The sequence below is a fragment of the Melanerpes formicivorus genome, unplaced genomic scaffold, assembly GCF_026170545.1.
Source record: "Melanerpes formicivorus ecotype bairdi unplaced genomic scaffold, bMelFor1.0.p_v2 SCAF_67, whole genome shotgun sequence".
Classification (NCBI taxonomy): domain Eukaryota; kingdom Metazoa; phylum Chordata; class Aves; order Piciformes; family Picidae; genus Melanerpes; species Melanerpes formicivorus.
Genome location: NW_027142419.1, coordinates 1,809,191 through 1,825,640, shown reverse-complemented (window position 1 = coordinate 1,825,640; position 16,450 = coordinate 1,809,191). Strand labels below are relative to the sequence as shown.

Sequence of the window (16,450 nt, the reverse complement as noted above, 5' to 3'; positions counted from 1 at the left end):
GGGTGCACAGGGCTCGTTTTAGGGCAGGGGATGGGGAAATGGCACAGGGGTCTCCTCTGTGCCTCCTGGAGCACTGCGGGGCCAGAGGCGCTGGTGAATACAGAGGGGATGAGGACTTGAGAGGGACTGCATTCGGGGTGCGGGGCCCCCCTTAAGGACACGGCCGCCCCGCATTCCGAACGCGGGCTCAGGCCCCGCCCCCGGATGGTGGACCCCGCCCGCGCGTCGCTGCGCGGGGAGGGGAACACCCCCTTTCCTCTCGGCGCCCGCTGATTGGCCGGGCGCCTCTGATTGACGGCCGGCCCCTGGCCGGCGGGGCGGGCGCTTTGCGACGGCGGCGCTTGACGGCGGCGGCGGCGGCACTTGGCGGCGGCGGTTGGCGGGGCCGGTGGCGGCGGCGGGGCGGCCATGCTGCTCACCGTGTTCTGTCTGCGCCGCGACAGTAGCGAGCTCACCTTCTCCCTTCAGGTGGACGCGGACTTTGAACTGCAAAACTTCCGCGCTCTCTGCGAGCTGGAGTCCGGTATCCCGGCGGCCGAGAGCCAGGTCAGGCCCTGCCCGCCTACGGACTCCCCGTGAAGTCCGGGGGAGGGCCCACTCCTTCCCCCCCGCCCACCCGGGGTCGGGGTCCTCAAGGGCTGGGAACGGCTGCTTCTCTCCTCCAGCCCCCGGGGCCTGCGCCCCGCCGGAGCCCGGAGTTCGGGGGTTCCTCTGGGTGGGGATTTGCCTTGCCCTGCCGACCTCTCGGTGCTGGGGGGAAGCGCGTCCTGTTCCCCTCCCAATCCCTCTGTCCCTCGGCAGGGAGCTCCGGCTCCCCGGGGACTCGAGGTCTTCCCGGAGCCCCCTGGGGAAGGGCAGTTTCCTTCCGCGGTGGAGCTGAACGGAAGGGGGGAAGCGGCGTTTATTGACTCTCCAGAGCCATTCGGTGTCGAAACGAGTCGGGGTTTGGAGCCAGAGGAGCGCGGGGTCAGGGGGCTGGGGGGGTCGCGCCCCGTGCTCTCCTCAGACCCCGGGGAACGAGGCTGAAACGCTGGGGGAAGGCTCTTATCGATCCTGTCACATCCCTGCCCGTGCCTGGGGCAGAAGAGGCAGAATGAGGCTTTTTTTTCTCCCCCCTTTTCCTCCCCCCCCTTATCCAGGTGTGAGGACCAGATGTGGCACAACCACCTCGTTCCCCCAGCGAAAGCCCTCTCCAGCCCCGCTTCGGGGCTCCCTCCTCCCCAGCGTGCCAGCACACGAGGCAGGCTGTGCTGCGGGGGTGGCTCTCGTCCGTCTGTCCGTCCGTCCGTCCGGGCTTTACTCACTGTTGTGGGTCCGGTCCTGCTTTGCTGTTGTTTTCCTCTCGGCGTTTCCCACCCGTGGCCCCGCGGTGCTGGGCAGGGCAACGCCAGCTCCTTTGGCTGGCCACACCTGGCAGAGTTTGTGGTGGAGTTTTGGGGTGATTTGTGGGGCTTGTTTTTTTCCCCCCCCCCTCCCCATTTCCTCAGCCTAAATTACCGAAGTATTTTTCCAGTCAAGCAGATCTTAGTCAGCGCTGGGAGAAGAGCTGAACCAGCAGCCCTTGAGCGCGATCCCTCACTGAGCCGGTTCCCCACGCTTCACCCCGGGCTTTTTCCTTTTATTTTGGGGGCTGAGAGGTTGGGTTTTGAGCAGGAAGCAGTCTCCAGAGAAGGGATAGATCATCAAGGTGAGGTGGGTTTTCCTTCTGGGGGAAATCCCTTCGTGTTTGGCTGGCAGAAAGAGAGGAACCGCCTCGCCGTATTGTCAGCGTCGGGAGGGACCTCAAGGGTCATCCAGTTCCGGCCCCTCTGCCATGTGGCTGCCCAGAGCCACATCCAGCCTGGCCTTAAAAACCGTGCAGGGATGAGATTGCCATCTGGTGCCCTCCAGCAACCCCCCCTGGTGTGTGGCTGGTAATGGGGACAGCCTCAACGCTTGGGACTCTGTGTGGCGGCTTCCATGCCTCCAGGCGTGTGGAGCACAACCACCTCCTCACCAGCCTTGTCCCTTTTGTGTCACCTAACCTGCCAGCTCGGGGTCTATTTTAGGATGGTGAGGGGTCACAGGCTTCCCAGCTCTACATTTTCTGGGAGTTCCTTTCCTTTGCAGTTAACTCTGCAGAGTTTTGTGGTTGCATCAGCAGCAGGTAGCAGGGATCGGCGCTGTGCCGCTTGTCGCCGCCTCTGCTTCCCTTCTACTCAGCCATCTGCCATTTGTGCAGCATTTTGCTTCGTCTTTAAGCCTGGGGAGGGGAGAGTGAAACTGGAGATGAGGAAGAAGTGCTTTAGATTGAGAGTGGGGAGACACTGGAATAGGTTGCTCGGGGGGGCTGTGGATGTCACCTCCTTGGAGGTGTTCAAGGCCAGGTTGGATGAGGCCCTGAGCAAGCTGGGCTGGTGGGAGGTGTCCATGCCCATGGCAGGGGGCTTGGAACTGGAAGATCTTTAAGACCCCTTCCAACCCAACCCATTCTATGAATCTGTGAAGCTCTTTTGATGTTTTCTAGCTCTATGTTTACTGTTTTTTTTTGCTGTTTCCACCCAGTGTTTGTGAAGCATTTTGAGGACCTTCAATCACAGAATGGTTTGGGTTGGAAGGGACCTCCAAAGCTCATCCAGTCCAACCCCCTCTATAATCAGCAGGGGCATCTTCAACTAGATCAGGTTGCCCAGAGACCTATCAAGCCTCACAATGAACATCTCCAGGGGTGGAGAATGGGCAGAAAGTCCTAAACCTCCAAGTTCTCAGGGAAGCAGTTTGTTGTGGAGAAGAATCCTGGCTCCCTGGACCACCTTCCTTAAAGAGACAGTGTCACATTCCCCATGCTTGGTGGTTTGCAGCTAGTTTTCCATACCCAAGGTGTGCACTGCATAAAAGGAGTCAATAATGGCACAAAAAAAGAAGCTGAATATCCTGGGAAGGGTTTTGCAGGGCAGAGTGAGGCACAGCTGTGTGTGCAGGGCAGAGAGTGAGCCACAGCTGTGTGTGCAGGGCAGAGTGAACCACAGCTGTGTGTGCAGGGCAGAGTGAGGCACAGCTGTGTGTGCAGGGCAGAGAGTGAGGCACAGCTGTGTGTGCAGGGCAGAGAGTGAGGCACAGCTGTGTGTGCAGGGCAGAGTGAGGCACAGCTGTGTGTGCAGGGCAGAGAGTGAGGCACAGCTGTGTGTGCAGGGCAGAGTGAGGCACAGCTGTGTGTGCAGGGCAGAGTGAGGCACAGCTGTGTGTGCAGGGCAGAGTGAGCCACAGCTGTGTGTGCAGGGCAGAGAGTGAGGCACAGCTGTGTGTGCAGGGCAGAGAGTGAGGCACAGCTGTGTGTGCAGGGCAGAGAGAGCCACAGCTGTGTGTGCAGGGCAGAGAGTGAGGCACAGCTGTGTGTGCAGGGCAGAGAGTGAGGCACAGCTGTGTGTGCAGGGCAGAGTGAGGCACAGCTGTGTGTGCAGGGCAGAGTGAACCACAGCTGTGTGTGCAGGGCAGAGAGAGCCACAGCTGTGTGTGCAGGGCAGAGAGTGAGGCACAGCTGTGTGTGCAGGGCAGAGAGTGAGGCACAGCTGTGTGTGCAGGGCAGAGTGAGGCACAGCTGTGTGTGCAGGGCAGAGTGAGGCACAGCTGTGTGTGCAGGGCAGAGTGAGCCACAGCTGTGTGTGCAGGGCAGAGAGTGAGGCACAGCTGTGTGTGCAGGGCAGAGTGAGGCACAGCTGTGTGTGCAGGGCAGAGAGTGAGGCACAGCTGTGTGTGCAGGGCAGAGTGAGGCACAGCTGTGTGTGCAGGGCAGAGAGAGCCACAGCTGTGTGTGCAGGGCAGAGAGTGAGGCACAGCTGTGTGTGCAGGGCAGAGAGTGAGGCACAGCTGTGTGTGCAGGGCAGAGTGAGCCACAGCTGTGTGTGCAGGGCAGAGTGAACCACAGCTGTGTGTGCAGGGCAGAGAGTGAGGCACAGCTGTGTGTGCAGGGCAGAGAGTGAGGCACAGCTGTGTGTGCAGGGCAGAGTGAGGCACAGCTGTGTGTGCAGGGCAGAGAGTGAGGCACAGCTGTGTGTGCAGGGCAGAGAGTGAGCCACAGCTGTGTGTGCAGGGCAGAGTGAACCACAGCTGTGTGTGCAGGGCAGAGAGTGAGGCACAGCTGTGTGTGCAGGGCAGAGAGTGAGGCACAGCTGTGTGTGCAGGGCAGAGAGTGAGGCACAGCTGTGTGTGCAGGGCAGAGTGAGGCACAGCTGTGTGTGCAGGGCAGAGAGTGAGGCACAGCTGTGTGTGCAGGGCAGAGTGAGGCACAGCTGTGTGTGCAGGGCAGAGTGAGGCACAGCTGTGTGTGCAGGGCAGAGAGTGAGGCACAGCTCTGTGTGCAGGGCAGAGAGTGAGGCACAGCTGTGTGTGCAGGGCAGAGTGAGGCACAGCTGTGTGTGCAGGGCAGAGAGTGAGGCACAGCTGTGTGTGCAGGGCAGAGTGAGGCACAGCTGTGTGTGCAGGGCAGAGAGAGCCACAGCTGTGTGTGCAGGGCAGAGAGAGCCACAGCTGTGTGTGCAGGGCAGAGTGAGGCACAGCTGTGTGTGCAGGGCAGAGTGAGCCACAACTGTGTGTGCAGGGCAGAGAGTGAGGCACAGCTGTGTGTGCAGGGCAGAGAGTGAGGCACAGCTGTGTGTGCAGGGCAGAGAGTGAGCCACAGCTGTGTGTGCAGGGCAGAGAGTGAGGCACAGCTGTGTGTGCAGGGCAGAGTGAGGCACAGCTGTGTGTGCAGGGCAGAGAGTGAGGCACAGCTGTGTGTGCAGGGCAGAGTGAGGCACAGCTGTGTGTGCAGGGCAGAGTGAGGCACAGCTGTGTGTGCAGGGCAGAGTGAGCCACAGCTGTGTGTGCAGGGCAGAGTGAGGCACAGCTGTGTGTGCAGGGCAGAGTGAGGCACAGCTGTGTGTGCAGGGCAGAGAGTGAGGCACAGCTGTGTGTGCAGGGCAGAGAGTGAGGCACAGCTGTGTGTGCAGGGCAGAGAGTGAGCCACAGCTGTGTGTGCAGGGCAGAGAGTGAACCACAGCTGTGTGTGCAGGGCAGAGAGTGAGCCCCAGCTGTGTGTGCAGGGCAGAGAGTGAGCCCCAGCTGTGTGTGCAGGGCAGAGAGTGAGGCACAGCTGTGTGTGCAGGGCAGAGTGAGGCACAGCTGTGTGTGCAGGGCAGAGAGTGAGGCACAGCTGTGTGTGCAGGGCAGAGTGAGGCACAGCTGTGTGTGCAGGGCAGAGAGTGAGGCACAGCTGTGTGTGCAGGGCAGAGTGAGGCACAGCTGTGTGTGCAGGGCAGAGTGAGGCACAGCTGTGTGTGCAGGGCAGAGAGTGAGGCACAGCTGTGTGTGCAGGGCAGAGAGTGAGGCACAGCTGTGTGTGCAGGGCAGAGTGAGGCACAGCTGTGTGTGCAGGGCAGAGAGTGAGGCACAGCTGTGTGTGCAGGGCAGAGAGTGAGGCACAGCTGTGTGTGCAGGGCAGAGTGAGGCACAGCTGTGTGTGCAGGGCAGAGTGAGCCCCAGCTGTGTGTGCAGGGCAGAGAGTGAGGCACAGCTGTGTGTGCAGGGCAGAGAGTGAGGCACAGCTGTGTGTGCAGGGCAGAGTGAGGCACAGCTGTGTGTGCAGGGCAGAGAGTGAGGCACAGCTGTGTGTGCAGGGCAGAGTGAGGCACAGCTGTGTGTGCAGGGCAGAGTGAGGCACAGCTGTGTGTGCAGGGCAGAGAGTGAGGCACAGCTGTGTGTGCAGGGCAGAGAGTGAGGCACAGCTGTGTGTGCAGGGCAGAGTGAGGCACAGCTGTGTGTGCAGGGCAGAGTGAGGCACAGCTGTGTGTGCAGGGCAGAGTGAGGCACAGCTGTGTGTGCAGGGCAGAGAGTGAGGCACAGCTGTGTGTGCAGGGCAGAGAGTGAGGCACAGCTGTGTGTGCAGGGCAGAGAGTGAGGCACAGCTGTGTGTGCAGGGCAGAGAGTGAGGCACAGCTGTGTGTGCAGGGCAGAGTGAGGCACAGCTGTGTGTGCAGGGCAGAGAGTGAGGCACAGCTGTGTGTGCAGGGCAGAGTGAGGCACAGCTGTGTGTGCAGGGCAGAGTGAGGCACAGCTGTGTGTGCAGGGCAGAGAGTGAGGCACAGCTGTGTGTGCAGGGCAGAGAGTGAGGCACAGCTGTGTGTGCAGGGCAGAGTGAGCCACAGCTGTGTGTGCAGGGCAGAGAGTGAGCCACAGCTGTGTGTGCAGGGCAGAGTGAGGCACAGCTGTGTGTGCAGGGCAGAGTGAGGCACAGCTGTGTGTGCAGGGCAGAGAGTGAGGCACAGCTGTGTGTGCAGGGCAGAGTGAACCACAGCTGTGTGTGCAGGGCAGAGAGTGAGCCACAGCTGTGTGTGCAGGGCAGAGTGAGGCACAGCTGTGTGTGCAGGGCAGAGTGAGGCACAGCTGTGTGTGCAGGGCAGAGAGTGAGGCACAGCTTTGTGTGCAGGGCAGAGAGTGAGCCACAGCTGTGTGTGCAGGGCAGAGTGAGCCACAGCTCTGTGTGCAGGAGGCTCCATCCCTGGTGGCTTCTCTGCTGTCCAGTGAAGCTCTCCCCAGGTGCTGCAGTTTGGGGTCAGGCTGAGCAGGGGAGTGCAGGTTGCTGAGGGGTTGTCTGCAGTCACGAGGTGGGGTGGGTGGTGTGAGATAAGAGGGCCTGGCAGGCTGTGGAGATAAGAGGAGCTGGGTGAGGAGGGTGGAAGTCGTTGGGCTCTCTGTGGCTGTTCTGGAGAGGGGCTGGGCAGGCCCTTGGCAGGCCCTGGGCAGAGCCACTCTCTGGCAGTGCTGTTATTGCCTTTGTTTCTCTTTCTCTGTGTGTCATGTGTCTCCTGTCCTTGTCCATGCACAGGAAGGCTTCACAGGCTCTGGGTTCTGGGACTGCTCTGTGGTATTTGAGGCTCCTACTTGAGGCTCCCTGCTCTCTAAGGTGGTTGTGCCTTATGACACTGTGCACAATCCAGCTGCTGTGTGCTGTCAGCACCGGTATCAGCATAACCCCAGCATGATGGAGGTTGGAAGGGACCTCTGGAAGTCATCCAGTCCAAACCCCCTGCTCTAGCAGGGCACCCACAGCAGCTTGGCCAGGAGCACAGTGGCCAGGAGGAACTGGAATCTCTTCAGAGAAGGAGACTCCCCAACCTCTCTGGGCAGCCTGCTCCAGGGCCCAGCACCCTTACACCAAACAACTTTCTCGTTCTGTTCAGATGGAACCTCCTGGGTTCCACTTGGTGCCCATTGTCTCTTGTCCTGTCCCTGGGCACCACTGAGCAGAGCCTGGCCCCAGCCTCTTGCTCCCCACAGGCCCTTTGGCTCTTGCTGAGCATTGCTCAGCTCCCCTCTGGGGCTGCTCTTCTGCAGACTCTCAGCCTCAGGTCACCTCCAGGAGAGTCTGTGCCCAGTACCTGCCCAGCCAAAAAGAACATGCTCCAAAGCAGAGCAGCAGGAGGCAGCAGGATGCCCCCAGCTGCCTGCCCAGCTGAGCTGCCTGGCCCAGCAGAGCTGCCTGCCCAGCTGAGCTGCCTGGCCCAGCAGAGCTGCCTGGCCCAGCAGAGCTGCCTGCCCAGCATAGCTGCCTGCCCAGCTGAGCTGCCTGCCCAGCAGAGCTGCCTGGCCCAGCAGAGCTGCCTGGCCCAGCAGAGCTGCCTGCCCAGCTGAGCTGCCTGGCCCAGCTGAGCTGCCTGCCCAGCATAGCTGCCTGCCCAGCAGAGCTGCCTGGCCCAGCAGAGCTGCCTGGCCCAGCAGAGCTGCCTGCCCAGCAGAGCTGCCTGGCCCAGCTGAGCTGCCTGCCCAGCTGAGCTGCCTGGCTCAGCAGAGCTGCCTGCCCAGCAGAGCTGCCTGGCCCAGCAGAGCTGCCTGTCCAGCATAGCTGCCTGCCCAGCAGAGCTGCCTGCCCAGCAGAGCTGCCTGGCTCAGCTGAGCTGCCTGCCCAGCAGAGCTGCCTGCCCAGCAGAGCTGCCTGGCCCAGCAGAGCTGCCTGGCTCAGCTGAGCTGCCTGCCCAGCAGAGCTGCCTGGCTCAGCTGAGCTGCCTGCCCAGCTGATCTGCCTGCCCAGCAGAGCTGCCTGCCCAGCAGAGCTGCCTGGCTCAGCTGAGCTGCCTGCCCAGCAGAGCTGCCTGGCCCAGCTGAGCTGCCTGCCCAGCAGAGCTGCCTGCCCAGCAGAGCTGCCTGGCCCAGCTGAGCTGCCTGTCCAGCATAGCTGCCTGCCCAGCAGAGCTGCCTGGCCCAGCAGAGCTGCCTGGCCCAGCAGAGCTGCCTGGCTCAGCAGAGCTGCCTGCCCAGCATAGCTGCCTGCCCAGCATAGCTGCCTGGCCCAGCATAGCTGCCTGCCCAGCTGAGCTGCCTGGCTCAGCAGAGCTGCCTGCCCAGCTGAGCTGCCTGGCCCAGCAGAGCTGCCTGCCCAGCAGAGCTGCCTGGCTCAGCAGAGCTGCCTGCCCAGCTGAGCTGCCTGGCCCAGCAGAGCTGCCTGCCCAGCAGAGCTGCCTGGCTCAGCAGAGCTGCCTGCCCAGCTGAGCTGCCTGCCCAGCAGAGCTGCCTGGCTCAGCAGAGCTGCCTGCCCAGCAGAGCTGCCTGGCTCAGCTGAGCTGCCTGCCCAGCAGAGCTGCCTGCCCAGCTGAGCTGCCTGCCCAGCTGAGCTGCCTGGCCCAGCAGAGCTGCCTGCCCAGCAGAGCTGCCTGGCCCAGCAGAGCTGCCTGGCCCAGCTGAGCTGCCTGCCCAGCAGAGCTGCCTGGCCCAGCTGAGCTGCCTGCCCAGCAGAGCTGCCTGGCTCAGCAGAGCTGCCTGGCCCAGCAGAGCTGCCTGCCCAGCAGAGCTGCCTGGCCCAGCTGAGCTGCCTGCCCAGCAGAGCTGCCTGGCCCAGCTGAGCTGCCTGCCCAGCTGAGCTGCCTGCCCAGCAGAGCTGCCTGGCCCAGCAGAGCTGCCTGGCCCAGCAGAGCTGCCTGCCCAGCAGAGCTGCCTGGCCCAGCTGAGCTGCCTGCCCAGCAGAGCTGCCTGGCTCAGCAGAGCTGCCTGGCTCAGCAGAGCTGCCTGCCCAGCTGAGCTGCCTGCCCAGCAGAGCTGCCTGGCTCAGCAGAGCTGCCTGCCCAGCTGAGCTGCCTGGCCCAGCAGAGCTGCCTGCCCAGCAGAGCTGCCTGGCTCAGCAGAGCTGCCTGCCCAGCTGAGCTGCCTGCCCAGCAGAGCTGCCTGGCTCAGCAGAGCTGCCTGCCCAGCAGAGCTGCCTGGCTCAGCTGAGCTGCCTGCCCAGCAGAGCTGCCTGCCCAGCTGAGCTGCCTGCCCAGCTGAGCTGCCTGGCCCAGCAGAGCTGCCTGGCCCAGCAGAGCTGCCTGCCCAGCAGAGCTGCCTGGCCCAGCAGAGCTGCCTGCCCCAGCTGAGCTGCCTGCCCAGCAGAGCTGCCTGGCCCAGCTGAGCTGCCTGCCCAGCAGAGCTGCCTGGCCCAGCTGAGCTGCCTGCCCAGCAGAGCTGCCTGGCTCAGCAGAGCTGCCTGCCCAGCTGAGCTGCCTGCCCAGCTGAGCTGCCTGCCCAGCAGAGCTGCCTGGCTCAGCAGAGCTGCCTGGCTCAGCTGAGCTGCCTGCCCAGCTGAGCTGCCTGGCTCAGCAGAGCTGCCTGGCTCAGCAGAGCTGCCTGCCCAGCTGAGCTGCCTGGCTCAGCAGAGCTGCCTGGCTCAGGAGCACGCAGCCGGACGCTGGGGCCACAGAGCTGGTGTCTGGGTCTTGAGGCCCAAGGCTCATGAATCCAATCCCAGCAAGATGACAGAGGTAAAGCCTCCCTTAAGCTGATGAAGTTGTCTGCTGCAGAGTGGCTGTGCAGGGCCACTGCCAGGTGAGAGGTGTCTGTGCCGCTCGGGTTTAGCAGCAGCGTGATCCCGCTGCGGGCAGCGGTGCTCCCCAGCCAGGCCCTGCCTGGTAACGTGAGAGGATGCACAGGGACTCTTCCCATCACAAGCTACCCTTAATTACTCCACTGATGTCTTGCAAAGCCTCAGAGCAGAGCCTGCCTGCCTTAATATAGCTTGTGTTTGCTTTGGAAGGGCCCCAGGCTGGTGCAACACTGCCGAGGCTGGGAAGGGCGTTGTTAAGGAGGAGGTAGGAAGCTGCTGCTTGGTTCTGGTCCTGTGAGCTGCCCTGGTTCTGATGGCTCTGGCTGCTGCTGGGTGTGGATCTTGCTGGGTTTCATTTCTCTGACTTTGCTGCTGCTGGATCTCTGCTGTTAAAATGTGTGAGTGAGAGGCTGTGGAGCATTTCTGAGCTGCTGGAGCAAGGCAGTGGAAGTTCTGTAGGGTCTTCCCCACCTTAACTGGCCTCAGGTTGCACCAGGGGAGGTTTAGGTTGGACATGAGGAGAAAGTTCTTCACTGAAAGGGTTTTCAAAGGCTGGAACAGGTTGCCTTGGGAGGTGGTTGAATCCTCATCCCTGAAGGGGTTTAAAAGCTGTGGTGTTGAGGGATGTGCTTTAGCACCAGACTTGGTAGAGTTAGAGGTGGGTTGGCCTCCATGATCTTCTAGGTCTGCTCCAACTGCAAGGGTTCTGTGATTCAGGTGTGTAGTGCTTGGGGTGGGTTTTGGATCTCCTTCCCAGGCCTGCCAACCTGTGATAGCATCAGGCAGAGCTGTAGCCCATCCACACAAGGGCTGCAAGAGCTTCTCCCACGCAGCTCTGCCAGTCCCAACCTGCAGCAAACCTGTTGTGGCTGAACCAGCACCAGAGAGGCTCAGGTCCTGCTCAGCCAGGTGGTAGGTGTGAAATTCAATCACAGGGCTGAGGAGCTTAGGCCAAGTTCTCTTGGTTTGGGCTCCTGCCAGGGGCAGGAGGCTGGGGAACTGATCTGCCCTGTCTCATCATGCCCTGATGAAGGCACAGGGACCTTGGTGTTCAGCAGACACCACTCCTGGGAACTGTTGCTCCTGGGAACTGTTGCTCCTGGAAAGCTCAATCCTGATCTCATTTTTCCTGTGAGTTAGGACACCTGGAGGTCAGAGGTCTGATGGTGATGGACCTGAGCCCCTGGTCATTAGCAGTCTTCATCCCAGGGTGGTTTTGTGTTGAGTCTCTGGTTAGGTTATCAAGTCAGGTTATCATCATGGAGGATGACCTGGCCTTGTGTTTTATAGTCAACAGAAGGGCAGTCCCCAGCATGGGCTGATGGCAGCCTCAGGGGTGTTAGGCCTTCCAGTCTGGGCAGAGTTACCTCACTGAAGTGCAGCAGGAGTCGCTGAGGCCCCTGTCAAGCTGATTAGTCTGGAGCACCATGCTGTGGGAGAAGGCAGAGGTGCTGCCCTGGATCATTCTGTACAGTGTGGCTGGGGACACTGGCACAGGCTGCCCAGGGAGGCTGTGGCTGTCCCCTGCCTGGAGGTGTTCAAGGCCAGGCTGGATGAGGCCTTGAGCAACCAAGTCCAGTTGAGAAGCATCCCTGCCCGTGGCAAGGAGGTTGCAGTAGATGATCTCTGAGGTCCCTTCCAAGCTGAGCCATTCTAGGATTCTGTGACTCTTCCAGTGGCATTTTGTGGCAGGGATTTGCCAGGAATGGCAGCAGAAGGGAGGAGAGAGGAGCAGGGCTCTGCCCAGACACTGTGAGAGGAGCCTGCCACACGCACACAAGGTTGTGTAACTCGGTTTGCTCAGAGGCTGCCCAGGGAGGCTGTGGCTGCCCCCTCCCTGGAGGTGTTCAAGGCCATGTTGGGTGAGTCCTTGAGCAAGCTGGGCTGGTGGGAGGTGTCCCTGCCCATGGCTGGGGGTTGGAGCTGGGTGATCTTGAAGGTCCCTTCCAGCCCAACCCATTCCATGGATCTCTCAGTCTGTGGCCCTGCCCTGCTCAGCGCTGCCCACGTGTGTGCAGTCAGCCCATGGCCAGTGGGTGCTGCCTGCAGGCAGATGATGCTGGAGAAGGTATCCATGACTTGTGCAATCACAGAGCCTGGGTCTGGGCCGTGTGTGGCAAAGAGCAGTGTGTGGCAAAGCCTGCTTCCCTTTAATCACCCTGACCTCTAATCCAGAGAGGCCAACCCTCCTCTGAGACGCCGGGTGACGAGAAACCAGTGCTGGGCGTCAGCAGGAGCAGCTCTGTGGCACTGCCCAGCCCCTGCTGTGCTGAGGTCTGTCTGTGCCTCAGGCAGAGGTGCCTGTGGGCCGTTGCACAGCTTCTCCCCTGACACTTGGGATGGATGCAGAGCATCTCCTGGAGCGTTTCCCAGAGGATGTGCCCTGCTGGAGGTGTCCTCACCGCGCTCTCTCCGCCCGCAGATCGTCTATGCCGAGCGGCCCCTGACCGACAACAACAGATCCCTGGCCTCCTATGGCCTGAAGGATGGGGATGTGGTGATCCTGAGGCAGAAGGAGGCTGTGGAGCCACGGCCTGCCATCCGATTCCCAGGTGAGAGAGGCTCTGTGCTGCCTTCTGCTCTGCCAGGGCAAAGGTCTCTGCGTGGCTCAGGCGCCAGCTGCGCCTCCTGCCGCGGCCTTCGCTGCCTCGCCAGGCAAAAGGCTTGGGAAGGGAGGGGGAGGCCTGGCAGAATTGGCTGCATGTTGAAGGTGGGGGTTTGATCCTCAGGAAGCAAATAGTGGTTTAATCTGGGTTTGGGGGCCAAGCAGAGACAGTGAGGAAGGCAATGGGTGGAGAGCAGGGCTGCTCTGGGTGGGTTTTCACACTCCGCCTCCCCTCCTGCTCGCTGAACAAGTGATGAGGGAGGGGATTCTGCATCTCTGCTCTGCTCTTCTGAGACCCCACCTGAAGCACTGAGTCTGCTGCTGGTGCTGCCAGCATAGGAGGGACATGGAGCTGTTGGGACAAGTCCAAAGGAGGGCCACAAAGCTGTTCAGAGGGCTGGAGAACCTCCCCTGTGAGGACAGGCAGAGAGAGCTGGGGCTGTTCAGCCTGGAGAAGACTTCAGGGAGACCTCAGAGCAGCCTTTCAGTACCTGAGGGGGCTACAGGAAGGCTGGGGAGGGACTTTTGACAAGGGCTGGGAGTGACAGGAGACAATGGCTTTGAGTTGAGAAGAGGGGAGATTGAGGCTGGAGATGAGGAAGAAATTCTTGAGAGTGAGGGTGGAGAGACTCTGGCACAGGCTGCTGTGGCTGTACCCTGCCTGGAGGTGTTCAAGGCCAGGCTGGATAAGGCCTTGAGCAAACAAGTCCAGCTGAGAGGTGTCCCTGGCCATGGCAGGAGGTTGGAATAGATGACCTCTGAGGTCTGCACTGGTTGCAGCCTGCACTGGCTGGAGGCCTCTTTGCCCACAGCAGGGGATTGGAACTGGATGACCTTTGAGGTCCCTTCTAACCTAAACCATTCTGTGAATCCATTCTGTGAACCATTCATAGATCCACAGCTGTGCAGCTCAGGCACCTTTAAAGGCCTTTGGCTGTGCACTCCCAACCAGGCCTGTGACCAGCACCCAGAGGAGCTGCCTCTGAGCAAGCTGACTTGCACAGCCATGTGTACATGTGGCGGGCTCTTCAGTGTCTGGACAGAGCCCTGCTCCTCTGTCCTGCCTTCTGCAGCTCTTCCTGGCAATTCTCTGCCATAAAATACCACTGCAGGAATCACAGAAGCCTGGAGGGGCTCAGCTTGGAAGGGACCTCAGAGATCATCTATTCCAACCTCCCTGAATGGCCAGGGACACCTCTCAGCTGGACTTGTTTGCTCAAGGCCTTATCCAGCCTGGCCTTGAACACCTCCAGGCAGGGGACATCCACAGCCTCCCTGGGCAGCCTGTGCCAGAGTCTCACCACCCTCACTCTCAAGACTTGATCCTCAGCTCCACTCTAACCCTGCTCTCCCTCAGCTTCAAACCATTGCCCCTTGGCCTGGCTCAGACACCCTGAGGAAAAGTCTCTCTGCAGCCTTCCTGCAGGATCCCTTCAGCTCCTGGCAGCAGCTCTGAGATCCCTCCAGAGTCTTCTCTTCTCCAGGCTGCACAGCCCCAGCTCCCTCAGCCTGTGCTCCCAGCAGAGCTGCTCCAGCCCTGGGATCATCTCTGTGGCCTCCTCTGGACTCTCTCCATCAGCTCTGTGTTTTCCTTCTGCTGGGGACAGCAGAGCTGGAGGCAGGGTTTGAGTTGGGCTCTTCAAGAGGAGGTGCTGCTGTCTGAGGAGGGAGTGGGGGCATTGCTTGCAGTGTGCATCCTCCTGCCTCAGCTGGAGCTTGGGTACCTGCAGTGCAGCTCTGCAGCAGTGCTCCCCTTGCCTCCCCCCTCTGCTTCCTTTTCATCAGAGAGGTTCAGGAGTGCCTCAGACACACTGGGCTTAGCCTTCCCATCCCTCCCTGTGGTATTAGCATTTGTGAAGCTGCAAATACTCTCTGATTCATTAAGTGCATTTCAGGGGATCAAGAGCTGGGCCAGGGAGGAGGCCAGGCCAGTTACATAAACAGGCCCTGGCACTGCTGACCCAGTGACCCAGGCTGTGCCTGGCACTGCAGCAAGGAGAGCAGCCCCTGCCCTCCCCCTGCCCTCCCCCTGCCTGCTCCCTGCAAGCAGAGCTGCACACACACAGCACCACAGCTCCTCTGGAGCACAGCCCTGTGAGGAGAGGCTGAGGGAGCTGGGGTTGCTTAGCCTGGAGAAGAGGAGGCTCAGGGGAGACCTTCTTGCTCTAACTCCCTGAAGGAAGGTTGGAGCCAGCAGGGGATTGGGCTCTTCTCCCAGGCACCCAGCATCAGAACAAGAGGACACAATCTCAAGCTGTGCCAGGGGAGGTTTGGGCTTGAGCTCAGCAAGAAGTTCTTCCCAGACAGAGAGATTCCCTTTGGGCTGTGCTGCCCAGGGAGGTGCTGGGGTTGGTGTCCCTGGAGGTATCCCAGTCTCACAGTATCGTCAAGGTTGGGAGAGACCTTGAGGATCATCAAGTCCAAGCTGTCACCACAGACCTCATGACCAGACCATGGCACCAAGTGCCACATCCAATCCCCTCTGGAACACCTCCAGGGATGGGGACTCCACCACCCCCCTGGGCAGCACATCCCAATGGGCAATCACTCTCTCTGTGTAGAACTTCCTCCTCACCTCCAGTCTAAACCTCCCCTGGCACAGCTTGAAACTGTGTCCTCTTGTTCTGGTGCTGGTTGCCTGGGAGAAGAGACCAACCCCCACCTGGCTACAACCTCCCTGCAGGGAGTTGTAGAGGGCAATGAGGTCTCCCCTGAGCCTCCTCTTCTCCAGGCTAAGCAACCCCAGCTCCCTCAGCCTCTCCTCCCAGGGCTGTGCTCCAGACCCCTCCCCAGCTCTGTTGCCCTTCTCTGGACACCTTCAAGTCTCTCAATGTCCTTCTTGAACTGAGTGGCCCAGAACTGGGCAGAGCCTGGATGAGGCCCTTGGTGCCAGGGTCTGGTTGATCAGTTAGGGCTGGGTGAGGGGTTGGACTTGGTGACCTTGGAGGTCCCTGGCAGGCAGGCTGACCCTGTGCTGATGTCTCCCTGCAGGCCTGCCGAGGATAGACTTCAGCAGCATCGCCGTTCCGGGCACCTCCTCGCAGCAGCAGCAGCAGCAGCAGCCGGCGGCGGCGCCGCGCCCGCGCCCCTCGCCCCCCGAGGCGCCAGGGCTGCCCCAGGGCCTGAGCAACCCTGTGCTGCTGCGGGAGATGCTGCTGGCCAACCCCCACGAGCTCTCCCTGCTCAAGGAGCGCAACCCCCCCTTGGCAGAGGCCCTGCTCAGCGGGGACCTGGGTGAGTCCGGGGCTTTGGCTCAGGGGGAGGGGGTCTGGGGTCTGCTGGAGCTCACTTCTGGTAAAAGGCAGCCACAGGTCAGGAAGTGGCTGGGGTGTTGGCTGCCAGCTGGGGGGGACACAGTCTCAAGCTGTGCCAGGGGAGGTTTAGACTCGAGGTGAGGAGAAAGTTCTTCACCGAGCGAGTCGTTCGTCATTGGGATGTGCTGCCCAGGGAGGTGGTGGAGTCCCCATCCCTGGAGGTGTTCCAGAGGGGATTGGATGTGGCACTGGGTGCCATGGTCTGGTCATGGGCTCTGTGTTGATAGGCTGGACTCGATGATCCTCGAGGTCCTTTCCAACCTTAGTTGTACTGTGTGATGCTGTGGTGACCAGCAACTGGAGAGAAGGGATTCTGCCCCTCTGCTGTGCTCTGCTGTGACCTCACCTGCAGTGCTGTGACCAGCTGCAGGGCCCCCAACACAAGAAGGACCTGGAGCTGCTGGAGTGGATTCAGAGGAGGCCCCAAAGATGGTCAGAGGGCTGGAGAACCTCCCCTCTGAAGATGGGCTGAGGTGGTTGGGGCTGTTCAACCTGCAGAAGAGAAGGCTCCAGGGAGACCTCAGAGCAGCCTTGCAGTACCTGAAGGGGCTCCAGGAGAGCTGGGGAGGGACTTTGGACAAAGACTGAGAGTGCCAGGATGAGGACAATCCAGTTTGAAACTGGAGCAGGGTGGATTTGGGTTGGACATTGGGAAGAAGCTCTTCACAGAGCTTCACAGGTGGTAGGACACTGGAACAGGTTGCCCAGGGAGATGGTGGAGGCTCC

General features: G+C 61.1%; 1 protein-coding gene and 1 long non-coding RNA gene across 2 annotated transcripts in view; one reads left to right on the top strand and one right to left on the bottom strand.

Moving 5' to 3' along the window:
• The first annotated feature begins 341 nt into the window (after positions 1–341).
• The window catches only part of DDI2 (DNA damage inducible 1 homolog 2), a 37,557-nt gene continuing 21,448 nt past the window's right edge, over positions 342–16,450 (top strand). The window contains exons 1-3 of the mRNA XM_068162802.1: positions 342–546; positions 12,228–12,357; positions 15,402–15,644. Coding sequence (XP_068018903.1) covers positions 409–546; positions 12,228–12,357; positions 15,402–15,644 — 511 coding nt within the window. The 5' untranslated portion in view covers positions 342–408. The remainder of the gene's footprint in view (positions 547–12,227; positions 12,358–15,401; positions 15,645–16,450) is intronic.
• Positions 901–1,600, bottom strand: LOC137453507 (uncharacterized). The gene is made up of 3 exons (XR_010990385.1): positions 1,498–1,600; positions 1,305–1,410; positions 901–1,074 (listed from the first exon to the last, which is right to left on the bottom strand). It is a non-coding gene; the product is annotated as an uncharacterized lncRNA (long non-coding RNA).